General features: G+C 32.4%; 1 protein-coding gene and 1 pseudogene across 5 annotated transcripts in view; both read left to right on the top strand.

Moving 5' to 3' along the window:
• The window catches only part of ACAP2 (ArfGAP with coiled-coil, ankyrin repeat and PH domains 2), a 164,587-nt gene that overhangs the window by 122,241 nt on the left and 22,215 nt on the right, over positions 1 to 20,131 (top strand). For all 5 annotated transcript variants that reach the window (XR_007477632.1, XM_049710469.1, XM_049710468.1 and 2 more), the window contains 5 exons: positions 18 to 92; positions 5,129 to 5,241; positions 13,057 to 13,108; positions 14,382 to 14,482; positions 15,080 to 15,185. Coding sequence is in view for 4 of the 5 variants with exons in the window: in XM_049710469.1 (XP_049566426.1) it covers positions 18 to 92; positions 5,129 to 5,241; positions 13,057 to 13,108; positions 14,382 to 14,482; positions 15,080 to 15,185 (447 nt within the window). In the remaining variant the exon portion in view is untranslated. The remainder of the gene's footprint in view (positions 1 to 17; positions 93 to 5,128; positions 5,242 to 13,056; positions 13,109 to 14,381; positions 14,483 to 15,079; positions 15,186 to 20,131) is intronic.
• LOC117196230 (uncharacterized) lies at positions 861 to 1,009 on the top strand (annotated as a pseudogene).

Below are 20,131 nucleotides of genomic sequence, written 5' to 3'. Positions count from 1 at the left end.
ATTTACTCCTTTTATAGTTGGATCGACTGGTTGTGGATGCAGCAAAGGAGAAAAGAGAAATGGAGCAAAAACATTCCACCATTCAACAAAAGGTACTTGAGGGGAGAAGTTAAAGGAGATTAATTCCTATTTTACACAATTTCTTGATTATTGGTTTCAGCAGGATATCATTGTGTTGGAAAGGATCCTTTGAGTTGCTTTAATAATTAAAGATTGTATTGTATAGATAAATTCCTCCGTTTTTTGTAAAAAATAAAATATTTTTCTGATGTTCAGGTTTGTATTTTATTATTATTTTATATCAAAATATTTGAAAGCCATGCTCTTGAACCAGTTTATAAAAACATCAGTCTCTTAGGGCCTTAACTGCTTTAAAAGTGGCCCTTAGGGTTTAAAACACTACTTATAGTTTCAGTTAGGATATCACCAACCACCTGTAAAAATGTGTGTGTGTATGTGGGGGGCGGTGGATGGGGGGGTGCGTGGAGGTGGTCATGGGTTGGAGAACACTGTAGCATCAATGTGTGTGTTTGGTACTAGGAATTTCCAGCTGCAGTCACTCTAAGGCAGCACTTACTCTCTCAAGTGATGCTGAAATTTCACTTGCATTTCTTATTAATTTGCCTAAGTCTAGCTAAACTAATGTTTGAAAAATATATATTTAAAAATGAAGATTTAAATGTGAAAACAGTTTTTGTTTCTGTGTGCTAAAAGCTTTGAATATGATATACCTGGAACTCAGTCTAATAATATTTTATCTTATATAGTCATTGACATTTTTTTGTGTGTAGTAATCTGAAAATAAAAAGAGACAACTGGAGGTTGAATGTATGTAAAAAGTATGAAAAAAGATGTGTTCTGTACTTACCTGGCAGGAGAGATACCATGATCACAAAGGTGGTTTTCCCAGGGTGAGGCTTATCCATCCCACACCTACAATTTCCCCAAACGTGGGAAACTTGACTGCATAATTTTTGGTAGTGGGGGACTGCTATCACACTTTCCCCTAAAAAGACAAAAAAAAAAAAAAAAAAAGATACCTTCTAGCATTGCTTTAAGAAGTCTATTCTCTTGGTATTGAGCAGTCAAATCAACTTTTGTTATGGTTTATTTAGAATTTAAAATACCAGTAAACTAGATCTGATATAGAAGATGTCAGAGGAAAAAAATGAAAGTGAAATCCGTAATAAAAGTAAGGAAAATTTTATTGGTGATGGGTTGTTAGTACTCAAAGAGAAACGTTATTCGTTATTTAAAAAGTGGAAGATTTTCTACCAGACCATGTTTAATTCATTACTTCTAGTTATATTCAGGTAAGACTACCTCCATGTTTTATTTTGTTTAAAGTTAGAATCACTTTTGGTTGGATAACTTGTTTTAATGACGTTACTGTAGAAAGATTTTTAAGAATTGGGACCAATCATTTTTAATTAAAATGAGAGGTCATGAAATTTAGAAACATGTGACTATTTGTTTAAACTGAATTATTTAATGAATATTATGCATCTTTTTTTAATAGATCTTTATTGGAGTATAATTGCTTCACAGTACCGTGTTAGTTTCTGTTGCACTATGCATCTTTTAATATCTTTCCCTATTGTATAAACAGCTCAGTGTTGTACCGAATGTCCAAGAGTAGTAGATTATTAAATCTGATAAATTTATTTGATTTTAAATAATTGTCAGTTATTGTTTTCCTTAAAGGGAATAATGCTGTTTTTGTTCATTATGAATACTTACCTTTTTTTTTTTTTTGCCCTTAAATGCTGACACAAGGCTGCATTACAGGTAAAAAAAAAAAAAAAAAAAAAAGGAAAAGAACAAGATCCAGTCAAACTAAAAATTAAGGAAAAGTATGTCTAATGTAATTATTTAGATTTTTTCAAGAATTGAAATTGATCAGTTGAAGAAACGATGCTATGCATATTCATGTACATGCCTTTTGGATATATGCACACATTTCTGATGGATTTATACCTAGGAATAAAACTGGGTCAGAGGGTGTGTATATATGTTCAGTGTTGGTAGATAATGCTAAATTATTTTTCAAAATGTTATACCACTCCTGGTAAGCAGCACTGTGTGAGAGTTCCCATTGCTGCTTGCCACCTCGTTGTATTGTGAAAGTTTAAAATTTTTTGCCTATTTTGGTGGTAGATATTGACATCTTGTTGTGGTTTTAATTTATGCTTTAGTCACTAATGACCTTCTCCCAAGTTTGTTGGTCATTTGGATATCCTCCTTGTTAAATGTCTGTTAGTCTTTCTCCCATTTTTCCATCATGTTGCCTAGCTAACTGTTGATCATATCTTCAAATATTCTGGATATTAGCCCCCCTTTGGGGTATATACGTTTTAAATTTTCACATAGTTTTTAAAATGTCTTTTCTGTGTGGTACTTTTTGTGTCCTTCCCAACCGAGGATCACAATGGTATATCTCCTAAGGGTTTATAGATTTGCGTCATCTTCTAAGTGTTTATAGATTTGCCTTTTATCAGTATCTAGATTTTTTAGTCAATCTGTAATTGGTTTTTTGTATATAGTATGAGGTAGAGATCCAGTCCTTTTATTTTCACATTGGTAGCTAAATAATCTAGATTCAGTTATTAAAAAGTTTGTTTCTCCCTACTACTCAGTGTTGTATACTGTTATGCATCACATTTCCATACATGTGAGGTCTGTTTTAGACTCTATTCTGTTTTGTTGGTCTTTTTATCTTAATTATGCCAATACTGTGCTATCTTAATTATTTTAGCTTTATAGCATATCTTGATATCTGACAAAGCGAAGCCTCCTACCTTCTCTTCAAAAGTGAATTGCCAAAGTTCTGCATTTCCATATAAATTTCAGGAGTGGCTTTTTAGGTTACATAAAAATAGCTTTTGGGATTTTGATTGGGATTGCATTGGATCTGTGAATCAATTTGGGGAAAAATTGATATCTTTATTTTAAATGTCTTCTAGTCCATGAGCTTGAAATATTTCTCCATTTATTTAAGTTTTCTTTAATGTCCTTCATAAAGTTTGATAGTTTTCTTGTACATCTTTTGTTACATTGTATTGCAAATGTTATTGTAAATATTATCTTGTAAAAATTTCTTTTCTCACTGTTTACTTTTGTTCTATATTAGAATAAAATTTGATTTTTATGTATTGATTTTGTAACCAGTAGTCTTTTTAAGCTCTCTTTAATACTGACTTATTTCTGGATTCTTTTGGATGTTATGTGTACAAAGTCACATCATCTGCAAATAATTGTTTCCTTTACTTTTTGTTTATCTTGCTGGCTAGGACTTTTAAAATAAGCTTAAATCAAAGAGATAATAGTGATCCTTCTTGTCCTTCTTGCAATTTCAAAAGAGAAAGCTTCTCTTAGAGTCCCCTCATTGGCCAGCCTTGGCCTTGCCTTCTATTCCTTGGGCCCCACACCAGAGCTTCAAGTTCTCCTGATGAGACAAACGCCCTTAATGGGAGACTTGGCTTCCTTGCTCTGCTTACCCCTGTGGCTTCCAATTTTCACTTATTCTTTTGCCGTTGAGTATTCCTTCCAATTTGTCAGCTCATCAGTGTATTTAAATTCTAATATTATATATTTTATTCAACATTATTGGTTGCTTTCATTATAAAATCATATCTGTCACATTTTAAGTACTATAAAATATTAATTGATGTTAATAGGAATTATACTGAAGACTTAATTTATCTCAAGAAAAATAGTTGAAATTAGAAAAAAATACATATAATGCATTGCAAAGATGCCGATGTTACAAATGAAATTTTTAGAATGTTGCCAAGCTCAATTACATCTGTTGCTGACTTAATTCTGTCTACATAATTAAATAAATTATAGCTTCAAGTAAATTTTAAATGAAGGAATTAAAATTTCCCTGATTTTTTCCCCCAAAGTATTAAAGCAGGAAGAAATGTAGCAATTTATTTACAGGTTATTTCATTTGATTATTTTGGATTATTATGTCTTTATGATTAAATTTTGAGATATGTCAGCAGTGTTTGTTTTTAATTCTGTCTTTAATTCTGTTTGTTTTAATTCTGTTTCCTCTTTCCATAGTCTTAGAGTCAGATTTGGAAAGCCCTTAGGTGATTCTCTCTCCGTTTCCCCTCCAGTGCAGGACCCCCGCATCCCAGCGTTCTGGCAGGTGGTCATCCAGCCTCTACCAAAATCTTTCTCAAGACAGAAAGTCTACTACTCTCTAATAGGATAGCATTCTAATTTTGATTATTGGTCCAGAAATAATTTTGAAAGTTTCAAGACTGATCTTTAGAGTTTTCAATTTGGGGATCACAGCAGTCTTGCAGTTTTGTTGAAATTACTTTGGAAATTCACCAGGAAATATTTTAAATATGGGAATTCTGATTTCAAAACTTCATGAATCCTTGGAGGAAAATTGAAAGTTTGAATTGCATTCAAGTGAAAACTAGAATGATTAGAATGATAGAAAATGCCTATGAGTGGTTCTATAGTCCTCATAAAAAAGGGAGCTCGGAATGCTTACTTCACACTGTGGTGCTTCTCCTTTGCAAAAATAATTTTATTTTAATCCTTTTTTGAACCCCCAAACAGTGGAGTTATTGTTTCTACCAGATTTTAAAAACTGCCATAATAGTAATATATTTAGAAAATAGTGGTAGATTTAAATAATCCCAATTAAATATACCCATATTCCTTTAAAAAAAATTGTTAGCAGACACATCACCATAAAATATTGGGATTAAATGAAAACATTTTAAACATAACACCTGTAGAATATCGAGTTATTCCCTTTGTCTATTTGTATACATATTGTGCTTTTAATCACAGTGTATATACAATTTATTTACCCAAGCTGTATAATTTATAAAATTTATATTGTTTTTTCTCTTTTAATGTATATTCTGTATACTCATCTATGTTATTGCATAATAGTCTACTGGATTGAAATACATCAATATGTTGAAGCATTCTTCTATTTTTGAACATTTAGGTCTCCCCTGCTTTCTTATGAATATTGTTGATATAACTATCTTAATACAAAGCTTTTTACTGTTTGAGCTGTTTCTCTAGGATAGATTTGTTGTCTAGGGAAATCAGTAAAAATCATATGAACTTTTTAATGTGTTATTTTGTCTAGGATTTCTCCAGTGATGATTCTAAGCTAGAATATAATGTAGATGCTGCAAATGGCATTGTTATGGAAGGTTATCTGTTCAAACGAGCCAGCAATGCCTTCAAAACTTGGAACAGGTAATATATTTCAAATCTAGTCTTGCTCTTTCCATATTCTCAGTTTTCTGACTTTCCCTTTGGTTTGGCAACTCTTTCCTTCATAATTCCCTAAATTCACAGTCCCTAGTAACTTTCCTGAACCCAGTCCATTGAAGATAAGATAAGGCCCTTCTAGGAAAGGGGCCTTACGAAGCAAGTCAAAAGTAACAGTAGTAATTCTAAATTTTAAAATTTAAGCGAAGTTTAAACCAGGAAACAAGGAGACTTTTTATACTGCTTGGTCTGTAGTGACTAGATCATTACAATGAATAAATTTTTAAATGTGATCTTCCTCCCATATTTGTTACCAAATAGATCTGATTGCAAATTATATTTTGAATATAATGGATGAATATGACAAGTGAGCTTTTTTTTTCCCTTTGGGTTCCTCCCTATATGCTGTTTATGTACATTTTTACTTAATTTTGGCTTGTGAATCTTTAAGTGAGGTGATTCTGATCTTTGGATCTTTGCAATAACTTTAACCAGGAGTTTTAGGATATGGAATTGTTTTTATGTGTGAAGTGAGTATGGCAGCTGGTGCTTCTTTTTTCTAAACTTGATGCCTACCGAAAACTTAAAATGTTTTTTTCTAAACTGATTTTTATATATATTGATCCAGTAAATGTCTTTTGAATGAATGTGTAAAATATTTTATTTTCTTATGTATTAATAAAGTGGAATAATTTCAGACATTAAAGCAAAAAAAAAAGATTGTATTGTCTCAGGATCATTCTTCTGAATAGCAGTGATTAGCCTTTTATTCAAGGATGCCTCCCTTCTTGCAAAAAAAAAAAAAGAGTAGTTAGAACAGTTTTGTAATAATTGAAAATAGTATTGGGTTCTGGTTAATTGATACACTATTATATTATTGGTTGAATGTATATTATTTGCTGCTTGAACAGATATGAATTCACTTAATGATAGATTGTTTTCTTTTTAAAAAAATGGACAGTAGCAAAATAAATAGAATTTTCTTGGTAAGTTTAATTTAGTATACATTTTTGTTAATTTAACTGGAAATGATTATGCTTGGATATTCAGTACATTGAAATGGATTCCTTGTGCACTAATTTTGAGTCCTTGGTGATGAGGTTATAGAAAAAACATTTATTGATATTTTCAAATGTCAGTGATACATTGAGTATTTCCATAGCATTCGATATTGTCAGATGTTTGAATGGTACATGGTGTGTTGTATTTGAAATAATTTTCCTTTACTTGAGAGTGAATATAAACTGGAAAGAATAATGATTATATTTGATATTAAGTCTCTTTGAGTTATGTAGAACTTGTTTTTTTTTTTTTTTGCGGTATGTGGGCCTCTCACTGTTGTGGCCTCTCCCGTTGCGGAGCACAGGCTCCGGACGCGCAGGCTCAGCGGCCATGGCTCACGGGCCTAGCCGCTCCGTGGCATGTGGGATCTTCCTGGACTGGGGCACGAACCCGTGTCCCCTGCATCGGCAGGCGGACTCTAAACCACTGCACCACCAGGGAAGGCCGAGTTATGTAGAACTTTAAAAATAATACATGAATATAGATGGATCAACTAGATGGTCTGGTTAAGAAATAATGTTTTAAGTATTATAAAGTAAAAAAGAAAAATTAAAATTCTGTATTAAGCCAATAATCTTTGAAGGGTTTCCTGGCAAATTTGCATAGCCAGAGTAGGAAATTAAAATCGTGTGGTTGTCAAATTTTTATAATAAAGATTTTTCAACTAGTATGGTTTCATGAGGTAATGTTAGAATTGAATTTTAACCTTCAGATTTCAAAACAACCTCCTTAAAGTTTAACACAGTGAAAATACAGTAAATCCATAGAAACTGTACCATTATGTTAAGAAGAAATGAAATGAACTTCCATGGACTACTCCAATCAGAAATGCTCTCAGACTTCAAAATGAAGCACAGTAAGTGTTAGTGGAAAATCGCATTCCCATTTAGGACAACGGAAGAACATTAATTGACTTAAGCATGGACCTTTTGGTTTTTTATTATATGTTTCATGAATTTTATTAATTGGCATAGACATTAAAACATAACTAAAATCAAGTAGGGAATAACTATAAAATTCTCAATTGTAGATATGTTACCTATCATTTGCCAAGTAAGGAAGACAATAACTTTGGAAATGAAGCCACTTTTTAAAGGAGACGCCATTTCTGTGTGATAGGATGACAGTTATTGATTAGAATCATAGATTGTAGTTAACACCCTAATTTTTAGTAAAGAAATGGAAGTGCAGGGAGATGGTTGCTCATTCAGGGTCACACAGCTGGTTTGTGACAAAATTGAGGCTCAAAACCTGGCTCTTTAAAAAACTTGCTATGGCAGATAGTCAAGAGACGACCAAGGTCAGACGACAGTGGATCAACCCAGAATTAAGACTCCGTGCTTCCAGTGCAGGGGCGGGCGGGTTCGATCCCTGGTCGGGGAACTAAGATACCACATTACACGAGGCCAAAAAAAATAAAACATAAAGGAAATGTCAAAAAAAGAAAAAACTTGCTATGGAAATTCCAAACAATCTGAATTTTTATTTTTTATTTTTTTGCGGTACGCGGGCCTCTCACTGTTGTGGCCTCTCCCGTTGCGGAGCACAGGCTCCGGACGTGCAGGCTTAGCGGCCATGGCTCACGGGCCCAGCCGCTCCACGGCATGTGGGATCTTCCCAGACCAGGGCACGAACCCGTGTCCCGTGCATCAGCAGGCGGACTCTCAACCACTGCGCCACCAGGGAAGCCCACAATCTGTATTTTGATAAGACAAAATACAACTTCAATAACCACAAAAAAATAGCTTAAAAAATATTTTTTAAAACCTTCCTAATCCATTTGCATTATTAGGAATAAATTATGCATAGCAAATTAGTTTCATTTTCATACACCTTTAAAGAATATTTTGATGACAACAGTAGTTAAAGGCAGACTTCTAAGGAATATAGTATATAAACATTATACAAATCCCTTTTCAAAAACAAAAACAAAAGTCAAAACCTTGCAACAGAAGCCTTAAATATTTTCTAGGTTATAGGTCAGTAGCTATAAAAGGGAGAAGAAAGAAAGAGTTATCTATTAAATGTTATTTAGAATTCTCTTCTGCTTTTCAATTTTAAAAATTTGGAATGTATCAAAATTTTTTTATATGAGGTTACCAAAAATCTAATGTTAGGAAGTACGTGCAAATAATTTCCCTTTACCTGTATATGACTTCCAGACTCTGCCCTGCTTCTCTAGTTAGTTCTCTATCTAGCTTGATTTAATATATTCTACGAGCCTCTGAATAAAAGACTGTGTATTTGTGATATTTGTGCCTTAACTTTAAAAATCCAGGAATTCAACTGTTCAAATGTAGATTTTTTTTCTGCCCATTGTTTACGTTTGTTTTTGTTTTTTTTTTAATTGTTTGTGGATTAGTTTTAGGAAACATACTTTCTTGTAGTTACTATAAGGTGCCAATCATATGATGACAAATTTGCCATTGTCTATAGTTTTATGGAGTAGAAGCATACAGTATTTTCAAAAGGAACTTTTTAAAAAGATCTTCCTGAGGGAAATGTGAATTTGACTAGGAATTCCCAGGTAGTTTTAAAACCTGACCCTGTGTTTCATAAAATCTAAGTATATCTTGAAAGCATCATTCTATGATCTGAAATTTAACCAAAGAGATGGTATTTTGTGTGATATGATTGAAATAGCGTAAGGAGTGAAACGTTTTATGTCTTATGTGAATTGTTGAGCTTGTTTCTGGTTGGCTTCAGATTTCTGGTGTCTCTTTAAGATTTTTATATGTCTATAGTATACATTTTTTGATGATGTGATATCTACAAAATAGTCTTTCCATACCAGGCCATCTTCTCAGTGTGTCAGCTTTACTTCAAGCTCAAGTCAGTGCTAGATGGATTACTAATACCTGTATATCTCTTTTGCTTTTAATGATAAATTTAGAAAAGATGAAGGAACAAGGAAAATAATTAAATATTAACATTATTTAGTAGTGAGGTGTTAAAACGAATAAAGAAGTTGAATAATTACATGCTGTGCTCAGTCTTTGTGGAATTAGAAAATATAGCTAAAAGCATAAAATGTATTATATAGTATCTTAATCTAGTACAGATACAAATAAGAAGTGTATAGATAGATTAAAGATAAACTCTACTTATGTGTGACCTTAGAGTCTCCACTATCATTTGACAAAAAGAGGGTGAGCAGATGGGAGGAACTTTTCCTTATGGAAAGTTCTCATTTGTTTCATGTATATATATATATATATATATATATATATATATATATATATATATATATATATATATATATATATAAAACTGTAGTGATTATTTCCTTTAAATTTTTAAGATGAGGAAGGGTACTATTTATATTTTACAGCTGTGACCATAGAGGCAGAAAATAATAGCAGAGTGTGCTAAGTCCTACCAGAACCTTCTATACCATAATGCTTTGAAGAAAATTTTGAATATTTCTGAAATATTAGCATTTCAGATCCCTGAGAATTGGAATTAACTGTATAAATGCATGTATGTATAATATGTGAGCAAAATACAACAGATACTTTTGACTCTTTTGTTAGGTTATGAGCTTAAGCTGGTTCCTTTAATTCTTGCTTTATTTTCATATCATGCTAGTCTTTTGCTTATTTTGCACATTTGCGTTTTCATTCTTTTACCACCTTTCCCTTATGTTTTAATCCTGCCCCATTTTTTCACATGACAGGAAAAAGCCCGATCATATCAGGTACCAAATGGCTTCCTTCCCCCCACCCCTACCTTACTCCAGTTTCCTCTTTGGCACGAAAAAGCTCATAATTAACCTGCATTTCAATTGGATTACTTGCAATGGATAGAAAGTCTCATGTTTTAAATTGGGAAGAAAGTGTAATTCTTATTTGAGGAATGGAATTATACCTTTTCATTGCTTATCTCCTCAATTTGTTTTAATCTGGAAAAGAACATTTGATATGTATATAGTTATCCAAAGAAGATATAGATTGAGTAATACGAATACCTTTATATATATATATATGTGTCTGTATTTTTTAAGGGAAATAAGCTAGTAAATGCTTCTTAAATTTTTTAAACAGTAATTAGGAATTAGCCCCTTTGGTAATCGCTTTATTAATTATGTTTAAAGGAAACATTGTCAGTTCCTAGCTTTTGTTTGTTTTACCATTTTGGTCTTTTTCCTTGTGAAAAACTAAATTGAATTTTAGATAAAGGAACATATACATACATGTTCAAGCTTTTAACTTTGTTAAATGTTCACCTTTTTGGCACCTATGTGCCAGATGTGTGCATGAATCCATCATCTGTATAGTTTTAGTGATAAAGCTTCTACAGATTTAGAAGTCTGACTTTTACCCATGTTCTTGATTTTGAGTTCCGGGACTAGTGCTCAAAAATTGTAAAAGATACTTGATTTCTTTTTTAATGTATTCCCTCCCCACCAAAATTCTGTCATCCTATGGCTCTCATTGGTATTTAAAAATTAATAATATTTGTTTATGAATGTAATATTTTGGTCTAAAATCTTTATTATGTTATCTCAGTTTGAGATAGATATAAAGTGGTGTCTTAGTTTTCTTAAAACCAAGAAATTTTCTTTTTAAAAACTTATATTTTGGCTTTGTGGTCAGTTTGTGAATCTTGCAGAATATAGTGTAGTTGTCAGCACAATGCTTTCCAACATTTGTCTTTTTTATTAATTACCTTTTAAAGAATCTTCAAATTGCAGGTAGCATGAACTTGAAAAATATTAAATATTTTTGCATATCGCATAGACTATGAACGGTCTCATTTTTCCTTTTATTAAAATTGTTAATAATAACTAGGATTATCCTACAGGAGCAATTTAAAATTATATTTTATTTTACTTACCTCATTAAGGTCTTCATCAGTGTAAATGAGTAAAGTTAACTTTTTTCTTTTTTTAATGGCAGAGGAGGGGAGATAGTATCATAACACATACTGATCTTAGTAATTAAAATATTTTTCTACCTAGGATATATTGTGGGGTTGTTTTTCCTTAGGAGATGTCAAATTAAGATGAATTTATAGTGTATACAAAAACTAATGATGTGAGAAAGTTACCCAGAAGCAGATAGATGGTAGGGGAACTGAGTTTCAGAAATACAAATGATCTATAAAGTTAATAATCAGAGGAAATTGTCTCTAACAAAAAAAAATTAAGTTTTTATCTAGTATTTTGTTATTTATGTTTAGAGGCTATTCTAAGATTCAGCAGGTCAAAAGAAATTTATATTTTGAAGACCTCAGAAGCATGAAAAGTTTACATGGATGTTTTTCCATTGTGCAATAAAATTCATTGTAGTTTTTCATCAAATTATATAATATGATTACTATATATAAAATATAAGAATTTTTATTAATATGGTTTACGCTACTTCAAATGATTTTTTTAAAAAACACTTTAATCAATATCAGAGATTGTTTCCATTGCATGTCATCCCATGTGGCAGGGCTGCACCATTTTGTTTGTTTGGAGGTATTTCCTTTAACATTTCTAACCAACCATGTGTTCCAAAGCAAAGAGACCCAGAAGTTCTTCCTTTTCTAGCTCACCTCTTGATGATTTGCATTTAGAGGCAACCCACTTGGTATTATCTAGATGCTTATTTAATAGTCTCTATTTTAATGGTAACGGTGATACCTTTTTAAATAGCAAGAAAACCTAACAATCTGTCTAGCTTAAAAATAGAAAAGCATCTAATCATTTTCTCAGCTTTGGAGAATTAACTTAATTTTTTAAAATAGAAATTCTAAATATGTCTAAATACAATTTTTAGTGCTTTGTATTAGTATCAATGAAAAGGTAGAATCTCTATCTGCTAATAGATTAATAACTAATGTTTATGATAGAAATCATCTCACATGAAACTAATTTTAAAATAATGACTCAAATATTGTTTTACCTTTCATGCTTGATGAGAGTTTTTGCTTCCTTTTATGAATGGCTTTTGGCTGTGATTTTTTTTTTGTAAATCTTTAGGTCCTTTTACTGTTTTAATAAATTAGAATTAGTAAATATGCCATACGTAGCTTAGTTTTTTCTTCTAAAGAAGATTGCAAGTAAAGTGTTTGCCAATTAATGTATAGTAATGAGCAGAACAATAGTTGGGTGACTCATTTTTAGTCATAACTTTGATTATTCTGCTTAGAAGTATTTTACATGAAAGTAAGCCCAAGTGAATTGGCACCTATCTCCTGTGATGTCAGTTCTAAAAGGATGATACAATTTTCTGTTTTGCTTAACAAATCAAATGCTGAATTAGCTTCAGAAAGGTTGAAAACAAAGCACCATTTATTTCAGTCTTTTATTGTATACAAATGAAGTCTTATTTATAATATAATTTTATTTCTACTTTATAACAAAAGCAAATTATTTGGGGGGAAAGATTTAGTTATTTTTGAGGAAGCTCAAAAAGCTAAATTTTTATTTTAAAACAATTATTATTTGGTAATGACATAAAGGATGACAACTTTTGTTAGGATATAAATTTCTGACATAAAAATGAATCAAAATATAGTAATTTTATTTTCCTAATCTGTGGTTTTAAAATTGCCTGAAATTGTTTTTTTACTTTCAGTAGTTATCTATCTCATTGACATCAGTTTATATAAAGCAAAACAAAACAATGCACTTCTAAAAACATAATTACCATAAACTGATTTTCTAGTGCTTTCCCCAATATTTCTTTTCTAACAACAACTGAAATAAATTATGTTTGTGAAAACGTAATCTATTTTGTATTTATTTAGACGCTGGTTTTCAATACAGAATAATCAGTTGGTTTACCAGAAAAAGTTTAAGGTAGGTGTTTTGTTAATTACTGAAAACCCATTGAGTCCCCAGTTTAAGTTTTTTAACTGTTCCTTTTGGTAAAGCATTGAAGTCCATAAATATGCATGTGTGCAAGATTACTGTTTATTAGTTTTATGTTTGTGTATGTATAAGAGGACTCAGAAGTGGAAAGTGTCAGCATTGTGTCCTGAATTCTTAGTTCCTAGCTTTGAGATGGATTTTTCTGTGTCCCAGGATTATTACTTTTATTCCTTCACATGTTTCTTTGTCCAGCTGTGAGACAGGAATTCCCTAGTACTGTTTTGATGCTGAAGGAAAGGGTGCCTTTTAAGAAATTTCACCTTAGGGCCAAAAGTGGTAATGGAGAAAGGTTAATAATTACATTAAAGTGTAAGCTTGAATTAATTTAAATAGAAACTTTTAAATTTGTTAACATTGTTTTTACATGTTTGTTTTCCTGAACCTGATTTTAAGAGTGAGGTATTTTTATTTAATGGAAAGGCATAATGAGATTATATGTGACTTGAGAATGTTAAAGATAATTAGAGAAGAAGAACTATTAGTTAATTGATGACTTGATTTTTACCTAGTTAGTCTTTATGAATGATGTATTCACCTGTAAATTTCAAATATCCACTTTACTCTTGAGATGACACAATGTGAAATTTTACTTGCTATTCTATGGTAGCAGGTTTATTCCATAGAAGTTCTTTATTCTAACTAATTAGTCCATGGTTATTTCTACTCTGATAAGCTTGGTTTTGAGTTTATTTTTTTATTAAGTACTAAAAAATGATTTAAAATTTCTCATTTTCTTAGGTATTTTAAGAAGCACGTATAGGCTTCTTATTTTTCTTTCAGTTATTTAAACTTGACTCATGAAAGCCTTCTTGTTTTGGAGGAAAGTAGCTTTTATTATATGTGAGTAAGGATCAGGAGAGAAATCGATATGAAAGAAAATAGAAGAAAATGAACAGAAAGCTAACATTTATTGAGCACTTGCTAATTAACTACCAAGTGTTGGACTAAGTTTATATAAACTATTTCATTTAATTCTTATACAGCAGCTTTATGAGGCAGATAAAATTATTAACAGGGCAGAATTACCTTTATTAGTTATATCTATGTTGATAACTCCTATTTCTAATCTAAAATAAGATAAAATATAAACCTTTAAAATTAGACCATTTATTCCAAGTACTGTTTTTAAGTATGTTTTTATTGGTAGTTGGTATTTAAAACCTAGGTTGATAAATATAGGGGTTTTGTTTCCTTATTGTAGGATAATCCCACTGTGGTGGTAGAAGATCTAAGGCTCTGTACAGTGAAACATTGTGAGGACATAGAACGACGATTCTGCTTTGAGGTGGTCTCTCCAACAAAGTGAGTGGTTCTAAAGAATTTGAGAGTTGCTTTTATGTTTCCATAGCTTGTCTTAAAGAATTTTCCAGAATACAGAGAGATCTGTGTTGCAGTTGTGATTATATGAGCTAAAGAGGAAAAAAGTGCTCTAAAAGTAAATTTTAATAATTAATGATTACACGTATTAAGTCAGATATTTATGTAACTTCTACCCAGTATCGTATTCTTTAAATTCTATAAAGATTGATGTGGCCATGTGAAAACATATTAACTGTCATGGTAATGAACTGAAGTCATATATCAGATAAATTTCTTTGATAACTATCATTTCATATATCTACCCAATGGAAAAAATTAATGTTATTTTATGTGGCAAATTTAAAGTTGTTTTTTTTTTTAATATACAGTGGGTGATTTGTTTTCAGTAGGTAATTTATTTCATTGGTTCCTTGATTTCTTTATGAACATACCCTGTCGTAAAGATAGGTGAAATAAAACCTTTCAACAGAAATTAGTTTTTGTTAGAAAATTATTAAATAACAAAGTGGACAAAAAAGTAAACCTTCTTATTTTTTGGTTTAATTTAGTGTCTGAGAAAACAATGTTATTTCCTTTTAGAAGTTGTATGCTTCAGGCAGATTCTGAAAAGCTGCGCCAGGCATGGATTAAGGCTGTTCAGACCAGTATTGCTACTGCTTATAGAGAGAAGGGTGATGAATCGGAGGTTAGTAAACAATATTGTAATACCAAGTGATACATTAACAAAGTTTCTAATTTTAGTCGCAACATTGCATGATTATTAAAACTTTCTTTTTTATGGAGGATAATTTTTTTTGTAATTGAAATGGGTTTTATTTTTAAATTGTAGATTCAATTCTCTTGCTTATTTCTCTTTACTTATCATTTTATATATATGTTTAATATATATTTAATATATATATTTATGTTTAATCCATTATTTCAATATGTGTCCCAGGTATTCTGATGCAAGTATTTTTCCCCAAATATTTTATTATTCTAATAAAACAGTGAATGTGAAAGGTATTTAAAATTAAAACTGGGTGAAAAGCAAAAAAGGAAAGCTCATATTTTAGTGGAAATCTCCCTGGAGAAGATAAACTAAATATAGAGTCTTGGGTTGTAGTCTGGCTTTAGCTACCCAGTGAGTTTACAAACTCCTTTGAGCAAGACCATGAGTGAGTCTTAAGAAATGGAACTCACCACTTCCCCCCACTAGCTTCCTGAAAATGTGACATTTGTGAATCTGTACATGTCTGAAAATGTCTGTATTCTATCCTCACATTTGTTTGATAGTTTGGTTGAGTGTGGAATTTTTAGGTTGGAAATGATTATTCTTAAAAATTTTAATGGCAGTGTTTTTCTTGTTTCCAGAGTTGTTGTTGGAGTCTTTCTTGTTACCAGTCTTTAGTATTCCTCCTCTCCAATTTCTTTGTTTTCTTTTTCTGGAATTTCTGGACTGGTCTTATGATTTTCTTATTTTTTGTGTTTTTTGTTCTGCATTCTGGGAGATTTTATCGGTTAGTCTTCCAAACCTTCTATTGAATATTTCAGTTCTGCTAGCACATATTTAATTTCCAAGAGATCCTTTTTGTTTGCTGAATGTTTGTACATATAAACTTGTTCTTTTTTCATATATGCAGTGTTAGAGTTGTGGTTCTTAATCTTGACTGCACATTAGGATAACACACGAAGCTTTAAAAAATCCCAGTGCTTAGGTCCCACCCCAGAACAATTGAATGGAGTTGGGACCCAGGCATCAATATTTTTAAAAGCTTTCTAAATGATTTCTGTGTATAGACAATGTTGAGAACCATTTTATTAGGGGCTTTCCTTGGCTTTCTGGTAATCTGCTCATGGTTGCAAGTTAAGGACTAACTTCTTCGGAAGCTCTGAGAACACAGTTAGGACTTCGTTGACTGTGAGCTTCAGCAAAGTGTGGACCATTTGTTGAGGAACAACCAGAGTTAGGGTCTTTGGAGTCTTTTCAGCTAAGATTCCCCAGAGAAGACTCACCAATCTCCTGCATAGGGATAAGGGCCTGGCTTGGAGCTAATTGCTGGGGATCGCAGCATTCGGTGTGTATACATTAATTTAATCCTCTGCCTTCCACCTTTTAGGTAAACCCCATCCAGTCACTTTCTGTTTTACTTTCCCAGAGAATAAACCTCTAGTCATTTGTGTGTCTTTGTAGAGAGCAGTCCACTAATGGCAGTGTTGGGGAGGGCACCTTCGATCTAACTGCTTCTTAAACAATCAGTCCTCCTACTTTCATCCCCACTTCCAAGATAACTGGTATAAATCCTTGAGTCCTTTGAATATTATGTGATATAAATTGATGAACTCTTAGATTTTTCTTATTATTTCCTTAGATTTTACCTTGGTCTACTCAGTTACCATTCATCCAGCCACTCTTCAGCTCCCCAAGTTTTGTTGCTCTTATTTTCTTTCTTGTTCTCCCTATTCTTGTGGATAAATGTCTTAATTTTTTTAAATAAAAAAGCTTAAGTTTTTAAAGGTAGATTACAGATATCATGTCATTCCACACTTAATAGTAATTTCTTAATATCGTCTGTAACCCAGTCTATATTCATGTGTCTTCAGTTGTCCTAAAAATGTCTTTTACAACCTGTTTTACAAAGTAGGATCTCTTCTATGACTGGGCATTGCATCTGGTCTTATGTTCCTTGTCTTTCCATCTAGAACAGTTCTTTTTTTTTTCATAACAATGACGTGCTGAAAAGGTTAGGCTATTTGTTCCTATAGAATTCCTTCTCATAGATTGCAACATAGATAATGTGTATACTTCATGCTGCAACAGGAGACATACAATATTGTTATCCAGCCACTGTTAATACGAAAATGTTCTGTGTGAACATGAAGCAGACACATTGGATTAGGGAGATGACAATATGATCCCTCCATTGTCATGTTACATTTCCTTTTTTGTTCCCAGTCTACTTTGTTATTTTGTGTAACAAAATCTACCTTGTGTTACTTTGACCCTATAAGATCTATGCTCCATCAACCATTCATCTAATAGTTTTATAACTGAATTTGTAATTTCATTAGGAATTGCAAAATGATGATTTTCCAATTCTGTCATTCCCGTCTGCATTCCTGTGTGAAATACAGGTTTTCTTCGTCAACGGAGCTATTTAGTTAGTTTAATAAAATGCTTGATTTTTTGCTTTTAATTACCACATTTGGTTGATTTATTAGCTACCTTAAGTGGGGACAGATACATGTTTTTTGGGATATCATTATACACTCATGGATTTTTGGTAAATACAGTGGGTCCCAATTAATTGCGGTAATTACTCTTTTTTCATATTCAGATTATCACAACTTTGTCCATTAAGGGCTCTGGATAATTGCCTTTAAAAAAATTCTCTAGTTTTTAGCGGAGTTTTGAGAGGGAACAAATTTAGGTGTGTATCCAGATCATCTTGATGAAGGAGCTAGTGGTGTTGCTGAAATACCTATGTTAGCAAAATCATACACCAGAAATAGCAGGGATTACAGGAAAAATAGGGATAGGGCCAACCTAAAAAACGTGTAAGTTTGTAACTTGAATAATTTTTGGAACTTTAGAATCTCAGTAAAAATATTGGCTTGGCCAAAAAGTTTGTTTGGTTTTAAGTTAAGATAAAAGACACATTTTTCATGAAGAACTTTATGGAACAACTTATTCACTACCGAATGAGCTTTTTGGCCAACCCAATATTAGCCTAGTTAAATTCCTAATAAATGAACACTATAATATAGAATACAGATAGGACTTAACTTTAAAAATTGGTGAGGATAGCTTAAAGGAAGGGTACAGAAGGGTTGAGGCTTTGGTGACATATACAAAGTACATAAAGATCAGAGAGAATGGTGCAGTAAACACTTTCAAGTCATAGCACATGGCCAAAATGAGCCAAGAAGAATGGGGAGACGGGTGTCATTTTCAGTCCTGTGTTCCTTGAGGTGGCCAGCCCAAGTTCTGCTGTGTTAGTGTACTTTGCTGTCGGCCAAAAGCATTAGCTAATAAAGAAAAAATTGGGACTGAACCAACATGATTTCTGCATTATATTGACATCCTTTCTCTATATGATAATTGCTTATGAGCTAATTCACATTATCAAACATGTTTTAGTAAAGCAGATTTTATTTCTTTTTTTAAAAAAATTTAAAGTAATCTCAAATTTATAGAGAAGTTCCAAGTATAATACAAACAATTTTTTCCCCTGAACTGTTTCAGAGTAAGCTGCTAACATATGCCCCATCACCCATTATTAATTTAGTGAGTAATTCCCACAATTAGGACATTTCTCCTGTATAAGCATAGTACAGTCATCAAAATCAAGAAATGAGCATTGATGCATTACTTCCATTTAATTCTCAAATATCATTGTTTTAACAGTTGTCCCAGTAATGTTCTTTACAGCAAAAAGATGTAGTTTAGAAGCACAGGTCTCTTTTAGTTGTCATGACTCTTCAGTTTCCTTCAGTTAGGAATAGTCCCTCAGTCTTACTTTGACCTTCTTGACCTTGGTTGTATTCAAGATTACAGATTTCTGTAGAATGTCCCTCATTGTTGGTTTGTTTACTCACAAGGTTATGCATCTTTTGTAGGAATGTTGTATAAATGATGCTGTGTTCTTCTCACTGCATCCTTTCAGGTGGCACAAGATTTTGATTTGTCCCGTTATTGGTGATGTTAACTTTGATCACTTGAGTAAGGTAGTGTCTGCTAGACTTCTCTACTGTAATGTTATCTTTGTAATAGTATTTTGTGTGGGGGGGGGGTACTTTGAGACTATGTAGATATTCTGTTCCTCATCAGGCTTTAAATTTTAAAATATAATTATATCAAGATAGGCTTCTATTTTATTCAATGTATTATAATTCATTACTATCATTATTTGTTTTGTTTCTCAAATTGACCCAAGTTTGGCCAATCCAGTGGAGCCCTGGATTCTGTATCCTTTTGACATGTTCCCAACAATCTTTGAGTTGTTCTCTACTTTCTAACATGATGAGATGTTCCGAGTTCATCTTCTTGTAGTTTCTCTGTACTAGCCTTGAAATCAGTCGTTTCTGCAAACTGCCCTAGTTCTTTTTCGTGGAGAATAGTTTGTAGAAACCAAGATAAGGGAATATACATGTATATATACACATATACACATTTACATCTGTATAACTTTATGTATCTATTTGTATTGAAACCATTAGGGCACCTGTTGGTATCTCCAGTCCTAATTTAATATAACAGGGTTTGTTCTAACTCTCTCCCTTTTTATATAAATGAGCCCTTTCTCTGCAGTGAGAAATCTGGCTCCCACTTATTTTTAGCAGGTTTAGTTACATAATCAGTTCCCCTGTATGTGACCAATATCCCTTCCCTGCTGCCATTTCCCACCTGCCAGGCTCTAACATCTCTCACTAGGTGGCACTCCCACTTTGTAGTTCCTCTCTATCCTCAGGCTCTCATTTCCTTTGTTGGGCTGTCTTCCTATGCAAATACCCTCCTTCTGCTGCTTGGGAACAGCAACCTGCACAGGGTCACTCTCATTTGAGGGTATGCTCCTCACCCAGCTGAGTCCTCTCTGGCATACTGTATCCCCACACTTTCTTTGCTTAGCCCCACCTAACGGCTATTGAATT

This window comes from Orcinus orca, chromosome 5, assembly GCF_937001465.1.
Source record: "Orcinus orca chromosome 5, mOrcOrc1.1, whole genome shotgun sequence".
NCBI classification, from domain to species: Eukaryota; Metazoa; Chordata; class Mammalia; order Artiodactyla; family Delphinidae; genus Orcinus; species Orcinus orca.
Note: the sequence above shows the minus strand (reverse complement) of the source record. Positions and strands in the feature narration are given on the sequence as shown.